General features: G+C 36.3%; 1 protein-coding gene across 1 annotated transcript in view; it reads right to left on the reverse strand.

The window, feature by feature from the left end:
• The window catches only part of LOC107553914 (EGF-like repeat and discoidin I-like domain-containing protein 3), a gene marked incomplete at its 3' end in the record, with an annotated part of 111685 nt that extends 95393 nt beyond the window's left edge, over positions 1 to 16292 (reverse strand). Inside the window, exon 1 of the mRNA XM_016236262.1 lies at positions 15759 to 16292. Within this exon, the coding sequence (XP_016091748.1) occupies positions 15759 to 15825 (67 nt within the window). The remainder of the gene's footprint in view (positions 1 to 15758) is intronic.
• Positions 16293 to 16610: the final 318 nt, after the last annotated feature.

Raw genomic sequence — 16610 nt, forward strand, 5'->3', positions numbered from 1 at the left:
TCTGGTGGTGTTAAATAAGTATTGCAAAAGTGTTAGTTTAGTATTATTTGTATTTGTAACAATTTGTAATAGTTCTAGTTCTACTGAACAGTAACAACACTGACTGCAAATTGTAGGGAACTCTGAGCATTTCAGTAAGGTATGAAGTCTGCAGAAAAATGCATGTGTTAGAAATATTAATGTATCTGAACATCATTCCAGTACTGAATAAGAACTGGTTTCTCGTTTTCACCTATTCCGGATACACATACGCAAATGTGTACAAGAACAAATGCACTCATATAAATCCCACAGTATGATTAATAAAATGTGCAGTAGAAATGATACTCTTGTTTATTTATGCAGTAGCCTATTGAGAAAAATTAAAACAACACTGAGTTGTAAACTGGTTGGAAAGCTGGATGCATATTTATTCATTTAATTAGGCAAATGAAAGAGAGAGGATATGGAAATGTAGTCGAGGTGAAAGCAGCCAAATCATTCCAGTCGTACTAAATCCTCAGCAGCAATATAGAAAGTGGTTGGACCAAAGCAGTGCGGATGGACCAAAATGCATCATAAATAATTAGTTTAATAACATCGTATCGCTTCCAACATGGCCTTTGCGGTTCTATCACCTGAATTCTTAATGCACTATCACAGCTAAAACGTTTCCAATTACCAAGAATTAATTATCCACAATTCAGTACTGCAAAGACATGCATGATCAATTAAACACTCAAATCAGCATTATGTTCCTGAAATGCACTGACCTAAAAGCAACCTTTGTAAAGCACTTCAAATAAAGCATTTCTGGGAAGACAATAGATTATTCTTCTCTCAGCCACATATGATAGTAATTTCTCTTTTTATTACTATACAAACACACTTTCTGATTTCATACAGTTTAGGTAATAACTGTGATAACCTTGAGTAATGTTGCTAATCTACTGGCAAATGTCTTGATAAGTACTGAGCTACATTGTTATTTTTGATTTAGACTCATTTAAATGTATACAAATATGTTGTTTGTTCTAACACAAAGATTAAGAGGACATAGTCTGTCTGCACACTGAAACTTACAATATTAATGTATAATTGCATGCATTTATACAGTAATGTACAAACACACACTGCCTGTTGCAAAATTGAGTCTTCTGATATCAAAGCCAAATGTTTCAGGCTCCAGAAGAAACAGGTGTTTTCTAAAAAAAACCTGCTCATACTTCAAAAAGAAATGCTTCCAACTCCCTCCAGCAAGCCCCTGCAACTTGTTTGAATTTCAAGCATTTCTTTAATTATCATGAGTTGGTGCGCAAGGCTATAACCTTTCTTCCAATTATACACTGTGTCAAACCCATCTGGACAACAGCGGAGACAAAAGACTCCACACTATCCCACTCCATCCACTCATTGAGTCTGTTTTTAGGAGGGCTTGTAGTATCACAGAGTGTCACAGTCTCGGCTCATGAGAATGGTTGAATTGTAATGTCTAACAGCTGGACAACTCTTCACAAACTTTCTGCTCCAGTCTCCAGGGGTTGTGATTGCGCAGACTGAACAATTACCCGAACTGAACCTTCTTGAATTTGTCAAATATTTGTTTGGTGTTTTAATGCATCACATGGCAAGTGGCAACATGACTTATGGTCCTCATGCCTGAACCACTGGGATATAATTTAAAATAACTATTTGAAATTTGGTGTTTCTTCAACTATGGACACTTCTGGCCCTGTGGACTTAGAAAATGAACTCTCTTAAATCATTATACGACAATGTTGTCTCTTTGATAAACAAGTACATCAACTTTATTTAAAAAAAATGCCTAAATGGCTATCAATTCATTTTTATGATGGATTTTCATACACACAGTATACATGGAGTTAAAAGATTTCAGATTGTGAACAAAATCAAAGTGTGTCTGGATATTATTTTTCCCTACTGTGAGGCTTCATCCCTTAATACAACTGCTAAAATGAAATATGCGCTTCCAACCAGATTTATGACTGTCAATAAACAGTAGCATGAGCATGTAGGTTTCGACATGAGTAGGTGTGCAGAGAGAGTCACGGTGTCACTCAAAGAGCTGTGATAGAAGTTTCTGAAAAAGCTTCTCTGGCTTGTGAAGAAGCCCTTATTAATGTGATGACATTTCTGGGTTAGCTTTCAAAGCTTTTTGAGTATGGCACACATAGCACCTCATTATGAGAAAACACATCCACTTGCATGGCACACACACTAGACACACACAAAATGCAAGGGGACGCTAAAAAACAACACACACACACACAATAAAAGCTAAAAATATGGGCACACACACACACATGCATACACATGCTTGACACATGATTCTTCTCTGAACCTTCACAAATACATTCAAGGGTGTTCACATGTCACATTAAATCAGAACAAGCCGACTGAAAGCAATTGTCTTGAACCGAGCATGAGATGATGGCTCTGAGAACAGAACCAAGTGAAGAGAGACAAATCCTCAGATATCGACTGTGTTTAATGCACTTAATGTGCCTAACAATGGCATGCTGTGAACACCGGGTGTCTGGGAGCAGAGAATACAGTGAAAGTCATAGTGCCTTGTGCCAATGACTGGAGATGTAAGCTTCAAGATTAGACAGACAAGGAGTGCTGTTAAACTAAACGGTTGTGCATGTGGAATAGAATCAGCTGAAGGTTTGCATTTGAGTATCAAATTAAATCTCCATCTTTTGATAATCAATAAACAAGTCATGGCATCAACCTTGTCCTGAGAGTAATTGGGGAGCCTTCATTCAATGCAGTTCGCTCAGATCCAGACAAATTACACTGATACCTGCATCAGATTCTTATTACACCTCATGTCAGTAAAGAGGCTGAATAATGTAATTCATGGCTCTGCAGAGGCGAGAGAGATGGTGAATACCCAAAAGTACATGTGGAATACACTGTACTATAGAGATCACGACTGTCAAGCACAGCATATCTGTACAGGAGAGTGTGTAGATGCAGTGAGTGCAGAATTTAGACAGATCTTAGACAGAACAGGAGTTTTAATGATGGAGCTAATCTAATTAGAAAAATATGAAAGAACCTTAAAGAATTGCAGCCGGAGTTCAGCCAATAATTCCCAAACAATCCACCCACTCCCAGTATTGCACAAAGACTAGCCAAGCGTGTGAGTTTACTTCCAAATGACTTGCTAATGAGGCACCTGGCTACACATGAAATAATTGTATCTTCTCTGATGCTTAGGACCTTCTTAATTCCTTCCCCAGTTATACATCCAGGACATTCCGTAGATGGTGTTTACGTTAAAGAATTTGACATTTGCATCTCTACAGTAGCAACCTGTGATTAAGCTATTATGTTTTCTACTTTATCCACTTCAACACACCATTTTACTGATTGGAAACTGCACTGTGAACTCTTTCTTTCTTAATACATAATCCTTTGTGTGGCACCAACTTGTGTGGTTTATGTTTGGTTTTTGTATTGAATTGGACTGGTTGCACACCACAGGAAGCTGAATTGGAAAGAAAGGAAAATACATTTATTTAAACTGCAATTCAAAGAAAAATAAAACAAGTAATGGATGTTAACCCTTACATAACAAAAATATATGGGGATATACTGCAAAATGCATATTACATAATACATTTCCATTTATGGGAAACTAGTGCTTATATTTTTCAATATATAGCAATATCCATTGACAATGTATGGCTATATATTGAAACATAGAAATATATTTAAAAATGAAGACAAAAATACATCGAATATTTATAAAGTTTGATCCTTTATTAAGTATACAGTATATTGCACATACATTCTCCCATATAAATGTGAATGTACATGTACACGCATAAAAACATTCATGTAATGAGTTACAGCAGATTTCTAGTTCCCAGAATGATTTGCTTCTGACTGTTAAAATTAAGCATTATTTCATGTGTTTTTGCTCAATTGTATTATAAGTTGAGATCTGTTAGTGTTTAATGTTGTATTATTTTGAAATTGAAATGGATTTCTGGTATGAAGAGTAGATCAATTGGTTAGGTTGATGACTGGCCAAACACCATTAAGACTATATGTTACTTTATTTAAAAAGTAACGGCTGTGCACTTTTCAGCAGTGATAGTCTGTTCACTGAGTGCTTTAGTATGAGCATGTGTGCTTTGTGATACATTGTGATATATAAGTAAATATACTGTCACATATTTTTCAATATATGAAAGCAGCTATTCCTTATGAATTATTCAATATATTGTGATATATTTACACAATATGTTATTCTGTATGTTTTCCAATATACTGTTATATAATTTAACATATTGATCAAAAATATATTAAGAAATATATTTTCTTTGTGTAAGAGAATTTATAAAATATAATGAAATATATAAATCCTAAAAACCTTCAAAGTGTTTTCTACTTTTCTCAAAACTTTCAAACAAAGCTTTGTCAAGTCAACCAATACACTCTCATGGCAATTTGTAACTATTTAACATTTTGAAAATCGGTAGCAAATTCATATGAATTTGTATGATCCCATTTTTACATTTGCATACAATCTGCTTAGGTTTAGGTCTTAGGTTTTCAACGAATCATACATTTTCATACAAAACATACTGTACAAATTCAGAAGATTTTACTAGCAACTGTCAAACCATAAAATTGCTACGTTTTCTAACGAGATCAACATTAAAAAATCAACAGTAAAAGTCTCATAAATTAAGTCATATGAATTTCAATATGCATTCTTAATTCAGTTCTGAACGGCGCACAACCATGATGTCTAATGTACTTACACTGTATTGGTGTAGATGCACTGCACCTTTATAATCTACATGTATTTCAAATAAATAAATCAAATATAACTGTTTCGACTTAACAATTGCTTATATCAGATCTGAGAGTAAAAATCTCTTTGCAAGGCCAACTTTAATCAACTTTAGTCTTTAGACCAATGTCTTTAAAGAGCTATGGACCTAGGGGAACATGAGGAGAACTTGCTACACAGATAATTGTAGCATAGCTTTAAATAATTAAGTATGCAGCAATCCAGATCCAGTCCACCCTCTATCCCATCACTCTTAGCCACATCGGTATAAGTACTGCAGTGGTCCTTGTTAACAGATGCCATGCGAGGTAGATATGTTCTAAAAGAGGATGATTCCCATAGAGAAGAAGAGGGTCATTTGCTTGGAGTGACACCATCTTTATTCATTCTGACTTCCTGCCATCTGCTATACTAATTCATCACTCATTATGAATGTCCTTTCATTCACAGGTGGTAATAACACACTACTCCCACTATAGGTCATAAAGACCAACAAACTATGACAAAAGGAAATGCAAATAAATGTGCCTGATGCCTAATACATGATGTCCTGCTGAAAAGCACTACAAATGAATGAATTTAATTTAGTTAGAGTCTATAGTAGATTTTTTTTTTACCCACCACAAACTAACCAGACAAGGCTTTGAAATATATAGAGATATTATCAGCGAAGATGTTCAGGATAATAAAATAAGTTATAGTGTTAAGGTTTTAAGTTATAGGGTGTTGAAAATTAAGGACCATAATAAAACCCACAAGTTCCCTTAAAAGACTGTCAATTGCAAAGTTCTCTTTCAACCATTTTAAAGGGTTTTAAATTTAAATTTTTAAGTCCAACCGTTGCAGTCTATCAGTCTGGCAATGGTACAAAATCTATGAGAGTAAATATGTACAGACAAATCCAATTAAACCCTGCGGCTCGAGTATTTATATCATATTTTACCTCTAATACGCCACTATGTCCAACTGTCTTTGGGCGCGCACGGCATCTGGTGCGTGAGGTCTGTGCAAATTTTGCTCTGGCGTAGTTTACGTTAATGGGTGTGTTGATATCCAGCCAAAGAGCAATCAACTATAACTTCAGGCGAGCAGGCTCAGAAGTTGGGAACACGTGGAAAGTCACCACTCCCGAATGAGTTTGCGCGAGAGAACGTAATCTTTTAGTTTTAAGTCGGTTTGAACAATCCGGATAAGCGCAAGTAAGTACCATTTTGATTAGCCATCGTACCTACAATGACTGTGCACTGTGTAAACTATGAGTGATGCGAGAGATCACTTCTGGCGCTTGCGTAAACTACGTCAGAGCGCGTACACACCTCAGCACCAGATGCCGTGCACGCGCCCAAAGACAGTTGGACATAGTGGTGTATTAGAGGTAAAAAATTTATAAATACTGTTCGGTTTCTCGCACAAACCGATCGTTTCGTGTTTTAGGACATCAATGTGTCGTCACGAGCCGCAGGGTTTAATTTGGATTTGTCTGTGCATGTTTTTTTTACTCTCATAGATTTTGTTACCATTGCCATGCATTATACGACTGATAGACTGCAACAGTTGGAGTTAAAAATCATCATATGTGTTCTACTGAAGAAACAAAGTCACCTACATCTTGGATGCCCTGGGGGTAAGCAGATAAACATAACATTTTCATTTTTGGGTGAACTATCCCTTTAATTGTCTTTTTTATGGTCCTTTTTGAGCTCAAGCTTAGACACTAAGAGCCCCAGGGTGCAGGTGAGGTTTGCACGGGGGTTGTTATTAACAAAAATTAGCTATTGTAGGCTACGGAATGAATCAGTGGGACGCTTGGCGCTCTTTTTTGTTGGTGTCTTTTTTCTCTATCAAATCTTTTAGTAATCATCATAAATTACATATAATTGTAAAGCTTAGAAGCCCAAGATTTATCCTGTGAAAACCACTTTGAAATCGGACATTGCGTTACCATGGAAATGGTACTTTAAATCTTTTGGCGGTCTCCTCCCCCTTAGTGGGCAGTGTCAAGTGTCATATTACAAAATGTATTACGGTCTTTTAGAATCAAACCTTTTTATAATCTAGACAAAAAACATATAATTGAAAAGGTCTGAGTCTCAGGATTCCATATATGGTGGTTATTTACAGATATAAATATTGACAGAGAAATCTAGACATTTGTGACAGAAAAATGCATTAAAAAATTTAAATGGAGTTTGGATGGCACCCGGTGGCTGTTTGTGGTATAACGCCCTAAATACAATCTCACAGGAACCTCAATTGTTTTCATATCAACTACAAATTTGGAACATAACTTATTTAGACATAAGACTTTAATTATATACCAATTTTAGAGTGAAAACTGTTATGTAAAATATTTATTATATATAAAATAAAATTAATATAGTGCATTTTATTTACAGTAAATTTAAACTTCTATAACTTTTTGATACTTTAATATTTTGAAAAAAAAATATTATTCTTTAAAAAGAAGAAGAAAAAAAATATTCTTTAAAAAGAGACCAACCTTAGGTCTGTATTCCAAAGTGTTTATAAATTACAACAATTTAAGTTCGGATAGTGCACTTTCATGTCTATTTTTAAAAATGGGGGGTGACAGTTAAGGGGTTAACTCATTCTACAATGGTAGATGTAAAAGCATTATACAAAGAGCAACAAAAGAGTCAGACAACAAAAAAGTAATTGCTTCTCTCAGACTGTGCCACGATTTATTTAATACCATGCTTGGATTGTTACTTGTTATATCTTTGCAATTCAGTAAGAAGGAGAAAGGTTTATCTGCAGCAATCAATCTTTTTTTTTTCTTTACTTTATTGTCTCATAGTTCAAGGCAAGACACAGCGACAAAGAGTACCCTACTGAAATATTTCCTTCAGATGCACACAGTCAAGCCCAAAATGCCCCACAGGCAGTTAGATCCACAGGTCTGGCCGTCTTGCATACTCACCATTATTGACAAAACTAAATCTCTCAGTGGCATTTGATGATAGCCCCACAGGCACACCATAACATTGTATCTCCAAATTCCTAAAATTCTAAAAGGAGGTCTATGACACTAAGAGAAATCATCTATTAACATTCCCTTTCATCTGAATACCAGCTGTTTGGGGACAGGTCTCCCCAGAAGAATGTAATTTTATATATATATATAGGACAAAACCATCTACTTCTCCTAGCGACCTACAAGATGAGCCTTGTGAGACTATCAGATTGTGTAATATGGCTGCATGTTGTTCTCAAGGGGGAGGGAGTCATTTTCTTAACTAATAAAGCAATCCAACTGGCACTCTGTCATAAAAAAAAACACATCACCACTCAAAATCACAATTAACTCTGCATTTCTCTCTAAGAGTTCACTCTAGGAAAATGCTGTGGTCACATTTACATTTTTAACAAGGGATCTGATTGCGCTTTGCATCTGAACTAGCTGCATTTCATAAGCAAATCTATTTATTCACACAGCTTATGGTCCCCTCAGTCCAGACAGTGATGACCACAATTACACCCAAGCATACATGAAAAGAAGGGCAATGAGTAAGTTCAGTGACACCTCATCAGAACGAAAGGTCATTATGGAAAGACTGAGTTATGTTTCACCAGAGCAGCCATGTTGCCCCATTGATGATTAATTGTGATCTGTGGGCCTATCAGAACCAATGATCTAGAAAGGAATGGCCTCTGTACACTCATTAAGGAGAGAGTGAAAGTGATGGACAAAACCATCTACTTCTCCTAGCGACCTACAAGATGAGCCTTGTGAGACTATCAGATTGTGTAATACGGCTGCATGTCGTTCTCAAGGGGGAGGGAGTCATTTTCTTAACTAATAAAGCAATCCAACTGGCACTCTGTCATAAAAAAAACACATCACCACTCAAAATCACAATTAACTCTGCATTTCTCTCTAAGAGTTCACTCTAGGAAAATGCTGTGGTCACATTTACATTTTTAACAAGGGATCTGATTGCGCTTTGCATCTGAACTAGGCCTATTTCATAAGCAAATCTATTTATTCACACAGCTTATGGTCCCCTAATCAGACAGAGAGCCCATCGTGGATTGTTTCTCAAAGGTGCTTCTTTGAATTTTTTTTTCACAGTGTAATCGCAAATGTCACACAGTAAATAAAGCATGCAGGACTCATGCAGGGAAGCCGTTCTAATGAAGTGGCCAGCTGACGCTGACAGCACAGTTCATGTGTGCGGGATAAAGACCTGAACTACTGGAGCTTAAGGGCCCACAGGCTCAACCAACCTGAACAAATTTGTCTCACACTCTCAACATGGGTCCCCTGTCAAACACACTCCTGTCCTCAAGCTGGGATAACATAGTTACACTGTCACGGTTAGAGTGCCCAATACAAAGTGGAAAATATAATGCAATAAATATTGATATATAAAGCTTTTGAAGTCTAAACTGTAGTGCAGATATACACTACTTACAGTACAAAATACATGCAAGAACAAAGATACACATAACTAAAGTATGTCTTGACAGTTTTCTGTCTCTAAAAACATTGTGATGAGTCACCAGTAAACATCACCTATACTCTATAATGAGGTATGGAAGACCATTTCCACCTTAAAGTAAAAATGTGACATTATATCTCAAAATTGAGACTTTATTTCTCACAATTGTCACTTCATTTCTCACAATGTTTTCTTAGAAATGTGACTCAAATTTGTCATAATTGCTAATTTACATCTCACAGCAGCAACTTTATTTCACATCATTGAAATTATTATCCTTGATTGTGATTTTATGTCTCAAAAAGACTTTATATCTCACAAATGCAACTCCTGGAACTGAAACATTAGACTGGCAACTGTAAATTTATTTTTTCACGATTCTTATTTTATATCTCACAATTGCAACTTTATTTCGCATAATTGTGTTTGTTTCCCATAACTGTGATAAGCCTATTTCCTGTAACTGTGAATATAACTCTCACAACTTTCACTTAATTTCTCACAAAGTGATTTTCTTAATTTCTCATGATTGTTACTCTATATCTAACAATTGCAGCTTTATTTCACATAATTGTTTTTTTTTCTTCCTGTAATTGTATTTTGTTTCCTGTAACTTCAGTCCTCATTTGCAAATTGATTGCAAATTTATTTCTTTCAATTGCAAACTTCTCATAGTTATATCTCACAAGTGCAACTTTATTTCACATTACATTTGCTTCCCATAACTGTGATTATTTACTGTAATTGTGACTTTATATCTTAAAAAAAGTGACTTTATATTTCACAAATGCTACTTTATTTCTTGGGACTGCAAATTTAGTTCTCATAATTGCCAATTTATTTCTCATAATTATAACTTTACATCTTACAACTGTAACTTTATCTCTCAAAATGTGTATTTATCTATCACAATGTGACTTCCTTTTTTTTCTCACTAGTATACGTTTTAGCCAAAACAGGATTCCATACAGTAGTTGAGCAACATCTGTCAAAAAAAAAAAAAAAGGATTTCAATCCAAGGACCCCAAGTGTTAAGGTGTCTACACACAAAAAACAACACCACCATAGAATATACATACAGACAGAACAGACAGTCGGTAGCCTAACAAACAAAATGCCTTTCTATCATATACACATCATTCTGATATGTTACAAAATGGCATGAGAAGATGCACAGCGAGCCTTTACATGCGAGGGATGTTTAAGGAGCATCGATTTGCTCAAGCCAGCAGCTGTGTCCAGTGACATTGAGAATAGGAGGATTGCTTGTAATTGCCCCCCAACAGTTGCATGCATCAATGAAAGCAGCCCTTAAAATCTTCCACAGTCTCATACACAATGGGAGAAATATGACATATCACTTCATGATATTTCATAGGCTTCCATAAATGTTGGTCCACAAATTACATACGCTTCCATAAACGTTGTACTGCAAATGTTCCACCACTGGATGTTAACCTACATTAAACTGTGATAGTAAATATTTTAACTTAAAAAAAAAACACTCCACCTTTATATTAAAGGGTTAGTTTGCAAAATAAAAAATAAATAAATAAAATCTGTCATTTACTCACTCTCATGTCGTTCCAAACCTGTTTGCATTTTCCCTCTTTTTTCTGCAAACACAAAAGAAGATATTTTGAAGAATGTTGGTAACCAAATATTTTTGTTTCCCATTGACTTCCATTGTATTTTTGTATATTTGTTTGGTTACCAACATTCTTCAAAATGTCTTATTTTATGTTCCACTGAAGAAAAAAGTCATACAGGTTTGGAACGATATGAAGGTAGGTAAATGTTGACAAAATTGTAATTTCCTGAGTGTACTATCCTTTTACTTTACCATACAGGTGCATCTCAATAAATTTGAATGTCGTGGAAAAGGTTTAATTTATTTAATACATGAGTTTTCACAATTTGAGTTGAATTACTGAAATAAATGAACTTTTCCACGACATTCTAATTTATTGAGATGCACCTGTATTACACTCTTAAAAATAAAGGTGCTTCAAAAGTTCTTCAACCATTTTTAGTTCCACAAAGAACCACTTAGTAAAAGGTTCTTTAAAGAACCATCTCTTTCTTACCTTTTTGTAATCTGAAGAACCTTCTTTCGCCACAAAGAACGTTTTATCAAACAAAAAAGTTCTTCAGATGTTAAAGGTTCTTTATGGAACCATTTAGACAAAAAGGTTCTTCTATGGCATCGTGAAGCACCTTTATTTTTAAGAGTGTAGTTAATTTGAACTCTAACAGAAAACAAACTCTATGAAGTTCCTAATTTATGTGTAAGAAACAAAGGAAACATGACTAAAAGCATGGCATGCCACCAAATCATACCTTGAAGCATGTCAATGTGTGACGTCTGAATGTGCTGTGATTAATAGAAGAACTGCCACTGATGATTTCACTTTCTTACCAAGCCAAGGAACAAGTGCACCCTGAGGTATTGTAGCTAAGAATCCATTATTCAAGGAGGAGGCTGCAGCTCCAAGCTGCAGAAGCACAGTTGACACCAGGAGGCTCAGAGACCATGCTCAGTTACAATTATAGCTCCTAGTACAGCTAGACTGGAAGCACACTTTAAATCACAGACCTGTGAAGCTGAGAAGACTGGGAAGCTACAAACAAGGGTACAAGCCCACAACCTTTGCTCAAATATTATTTCACCATATTATTTTGGCTTGCTCTCATATCCAGGAACATAACTGTCAGCTGAAGAAAATTTGGACTGATGCATCTATACTTCATTCTTCTGAGCAGCATCCAAACTTAGAAAGCGATGATGTCTGCCTTTGAGGAACACTTAAATGATGCTCCATCATTGCTATATACTTCAGTGCTCTTGCAGCCTCAAGGAGACACTTTCAGAAAACAGAGTTATCTCCTCGGGGAGCAAAAAACACACATAAGAACTGTTTCTCCTCAACAGCAATGAGAATATTTATAAATATTAAATAAATATTTTTGCACATTTTTTCTTCTCAGGTTTTTCTCAAGAAGGAAACAACCCCAGTAATCTCCAACTTCCTCTAGGGTTTTAGAAGTGATCTCATTGTCTCAAACTGTGCTCAGATTTGCCAAGAAACCAAAGTCTGCAATCAAATGTCAGAGTTTCGATATGAACTCACATTTCTCATCAAATTCTTACAAATCATCTGATATTTTTTATCCACAATAGTTTTATAGGCATATATTCTTATTGTATGTCAACAAGCGATTTCTACATTTATGCCAAATACATTATAAGACTTGTGTGTTTTACTGCAAGAGAGTCAAAATGTTGATCTGGATGTTCAAAATCACCTCTGAAGAGTCTAAAAATTGTGTGCCAATTAAGTTATGTTATGATACATATCCAAATAAGTTATGGTATGATAAATAGTGCATGTTAAACACATATGTCACAGTACGCCAAATTTTATGTCAAAACACAAATTTTTTCACATGTGCCATGGACCATGATAGCATTGAACATTATCTTTAAGACATTATCCAGCTCTAGTGGCTGATCTACAAACAATGCTGAAGATAAAAATCCAATTGATGTGAATCTCCTTATGAAAGAATTAGACAGGAAACCTGTCCACTCTCACAATGACAGCACATTTGAATCCGAACGGATGTGCATCACTCGCACGTCTACTATAGAATAAATCATCGGCAGTGATTGGGGATCGATAAGAACAAGGAGAAACATCTACTGAGCTCCGGTAAATGGATCCCAAGTCCATCCAGCATGACAACTGATCAGTCTCCTCCTATTTCTCAAAATACTAATGTAATGTGGCAAGCTATTTTAAAATTGATTACTTAAAACTAGTATGATTTTTTATTTTATTAGCACAGCTTTTTCTTATTACTTTTAAGCAATCCATTATTGACTAGTATCCTTTTTCAGTTTTTAGTGGTAACTATAATAATACAGTAATTATACTTTCTGTATTACAGTAACAAGCATGATTGATTGATTGATTGATTGATTGATTGATTGATTGAATAAATGAAGTACTGTCGTTTCATTACATTTCGGAACATAAAGAATATTGATGCCTCAGTTTTTTGTGGAAGGTCTTCGCACCCTTTCTAGCAATGGCCATTTTTCAACTCCAGATGAACTGGTTTTTCATTACAACCCTGGAATCAAATAGATTCTGAATGTTCACGTGCCATTGAAAACAAGGGCCGTTTCCTTTGTTAATTCTGCTCCGTGGTTCACTCCAGAGCTACGGCAGTTAAAAGTCAAGGGCCGTTGTCTTGAGCGTTTGTATGTCAGGACTGGACCTGTGATAAATAAAGAACTGTACTCTGAGCATATGCAGATATAAGGTAGCTATTTTTACAGCTTAAACAGATTAGTATGCCAGTTTAATTAGTTCTGTTGAAGATAACACAATAACTTTTTTTTTGTGGTAGAAAAAATGTGTAAAAGCCACCGCATTCTTTTCTTTATCATTTGTATTCTGTTGATCTTTGTGAAGCTTTTATGCCAATTTTTTCATAGGAAAATTTTAAATATTCAACAGCAAATTGCTGCATCAAATATAGGTTATTGTGCTTTTATTTTATATATTTGTTCTGACCAACCTCTAATTTCTAATCTTTCCACTTCCACAGAAGCACAGAAGAAGTAGTCTTTTACAGAAGATCATCTTCTGTACTCACTCTTGTTCTCCCTCGAAATTTGCACAACTTCTATGGGGTCTCGAGCCTTAAGTCATGTAGCTCTTTATCTATGGAACTCATTACCACAGTATGTGCGAAATAGCGAAACTCTTATTGTTTTTAAATCTTGCCTTAAGACCCATCTTTTTAGGCAGGCTTTTATGTGATTGCTTGTATGCTTGTTTTAGGTTTGTTTAGGCTGTAATAATTATTGTTGTTTAACCTTTTCAGTGGTGAGTTTAAAATATTCTAGCAGTCCCCCCAGAGTGAGTTTTTTTAAGGCGACCGTTATTTTAGAACGTTTCCCCTTACTGTTTCCATGGCGACGCATCAGGCTTGTCACGTGACACACCGCGGCCACAATAACACTGTATGACAGATGGATCGCTTTTATTTTGTTTTTCCTTTTTTATTTAAAATATTCACAAACTTGCATACCATGTCATGAACAATCTGATATTCCGATTCACAGATATGTGTAAATGAGTGTGTTTGTCATTTAAAAACCTTTCTTTATGATCTTGATCGTGATCTGTATTATAAGATGGGCACCACCATGTTTGTTCGCGCTGCAGTTCAGAGTCCTGTCAGTTGGATTTACAGCACGTGAATTCATTAATTTCTCCCGAAATACAAGTAATAAGTGGCCGGTGAACTGGGAGAAGAATAGAGTGAACTTTATAGTTACTTACACTATGTGTTTCTGATATGAATAAAACACATCGGCAAATTGAATTTGAATGGATTGTTATTGTTGCTTCCATAGACATATGTGTGTATTTGTCAAACTCTAAATGTATTGTTTTACTAGTACTTATGTGTATTTAAATGTCTGAAACCTAAAATGTGCATTATGTGGTAAAGAACACTGCATCGTTGTGATAATATGACAAAAGCAGTGCACGTCTCTCTCTGGCTCAGCGCCAGCTAAAGCGCGAAAGCACAGTTTGATTTTGGCAGTTATGTGACATCACCGAATGTTCTAAATCCCATATGTGGGACCGTACTCCCAGGGACACGGAAATAAAAATCCCATATGTGGGACCGTACTCCCAGGGGCACGGAAATAAAAATCCCATATGTGGGACCGTACTCCCAGGGGCACGGAAATAAAAATCCCATATGTGGGACCGTACCGCTCAAAGGGTTAAGGTTGATAGATTCAATGTAAGGTGTCCCTGAGTGTCATGAAAGGCGCCTATAAATAAAATGAAATAATAATAATAACAATAATACTACTACTACTAATAATAAAAATATGTAGACTAATAAATAAGCATAATGACTAGTATTACTAGCCACTGTTAACAGGCTATATGTACTAGTAATAGTTTGTGAACATGAAATAGGTAGATACTAGTCACTACTGGATAACTAGAAAATTAATAAAAAGAAATAGTACAATAAAACAGATACTTGTCCGTTTAAATGTTAAAATAGCTTGCCATAGATGTAAAGATCGTGGGAGTATGTTTAGAAAAGCCGTAGCAGCCTGCCAGTGGGATAGCGTGTAAATAATGTCTCCCTTACTACCTTCTTGACCAATAAAAACAGCATGAGCTATAATAAATGGCATTTCAAATATCCGCAACTGACTTGTGCTTAAATATAGTTGCTGAAAAGTAATCATGCGTTCTGAGGTTAATTTCAGGACATGTTGAGACGCACAACAAACATTTTGTTGTAAACGAGTCTTTTAGGGTAATTCTGTGACGTGCCGAATTATAACCGTTTTTATTTTGCCTCCCTGACCTGCTGGAATAGAAAGTTAAACAGCATCATTCACAAAAACAGAGATTCTGCGCTCTGCCACTCACCTTTGACGAGATGCGGGACAGCGAGGTGTACGCAGAGGGCGATGGAGACGAGCCACGGTCCCATCATCACCGAACAGCAGCCACGAGTTCCAAGATTACAAACGTTCAACGGTACAGACGGCTAAAACTTCTGTCTTCCACTGAGCTACACGCAAAGGTCTTCGACTAAGTATTTCCCAGGACAGGTGTCAGTTAAGTCCGTGTTTTTCTCCCAGGAAGGGTCAGCGAAGATGAGTGATCCTATCAGGAGTTCCTCTTGCCCTTCTGCTGCAGTGGAGCACGGCGAGATAACGGAGAGACTCCGCGCGGGTTCCGATCAAGCGGTGATTGCGCGCGGCAGACGGTCAGTGTAGAGCTCGAGCAGCGGCGCTGTCTTACTGATAAAGACGAGCCTCGCTCCTCCCCAGCAGCCCTGGAGCCTCCAATACACAGAACGAACGGCGAAACCCAAAAGGGTGGGAGTGTACTTCGCCCCAGGAAAGACGCTCTTTTTGCTCTGATGTAGAACAGGTACAGCGGCTTAACTGTTCTGACCTCCCTTCCGACCACAAATTTATCACACACTCTCTCTTCACTCTCTGTAGGTGAGATAGTGGGATGCCCCTGTAGGGGAGACCGGGGATGGCTGTAACAATTTGTGCTTAACGTGGGCTATTTATTCAATTCAATTTAAGATTATTCGTACAGCGCTTTTCACGATACAAATCATTGCAAAGCAACTTTACAGCAAATTAATTTCTACAATATTTAGTGGTAGCTTATCGGTGGTGACTGTCAACGTACATATGGCAGAAATGTACGGAAAACAGCAATTATTATATGATGCAATCAAACGTATAGCAAAATGTGGTA

Source organism: Sinocyclocheilus grahami, unplaced genomic scaffold (genome assembly GCF_001515645.1).
Source record: "Sinocyclocheilus grahami isolate Dianchi unplaced genomic scaffold, SAMN03320097.WGS_v1.1 scaffold486.1, whole genome shotgun sequence".
Lineage (NCBI taxonomy): Eukaryota > Metazoa > Chordata > Actinopteri > Cypriniformes > Cyprinidae > Sinocyclocheilus > Sinocyclocheilus grahami.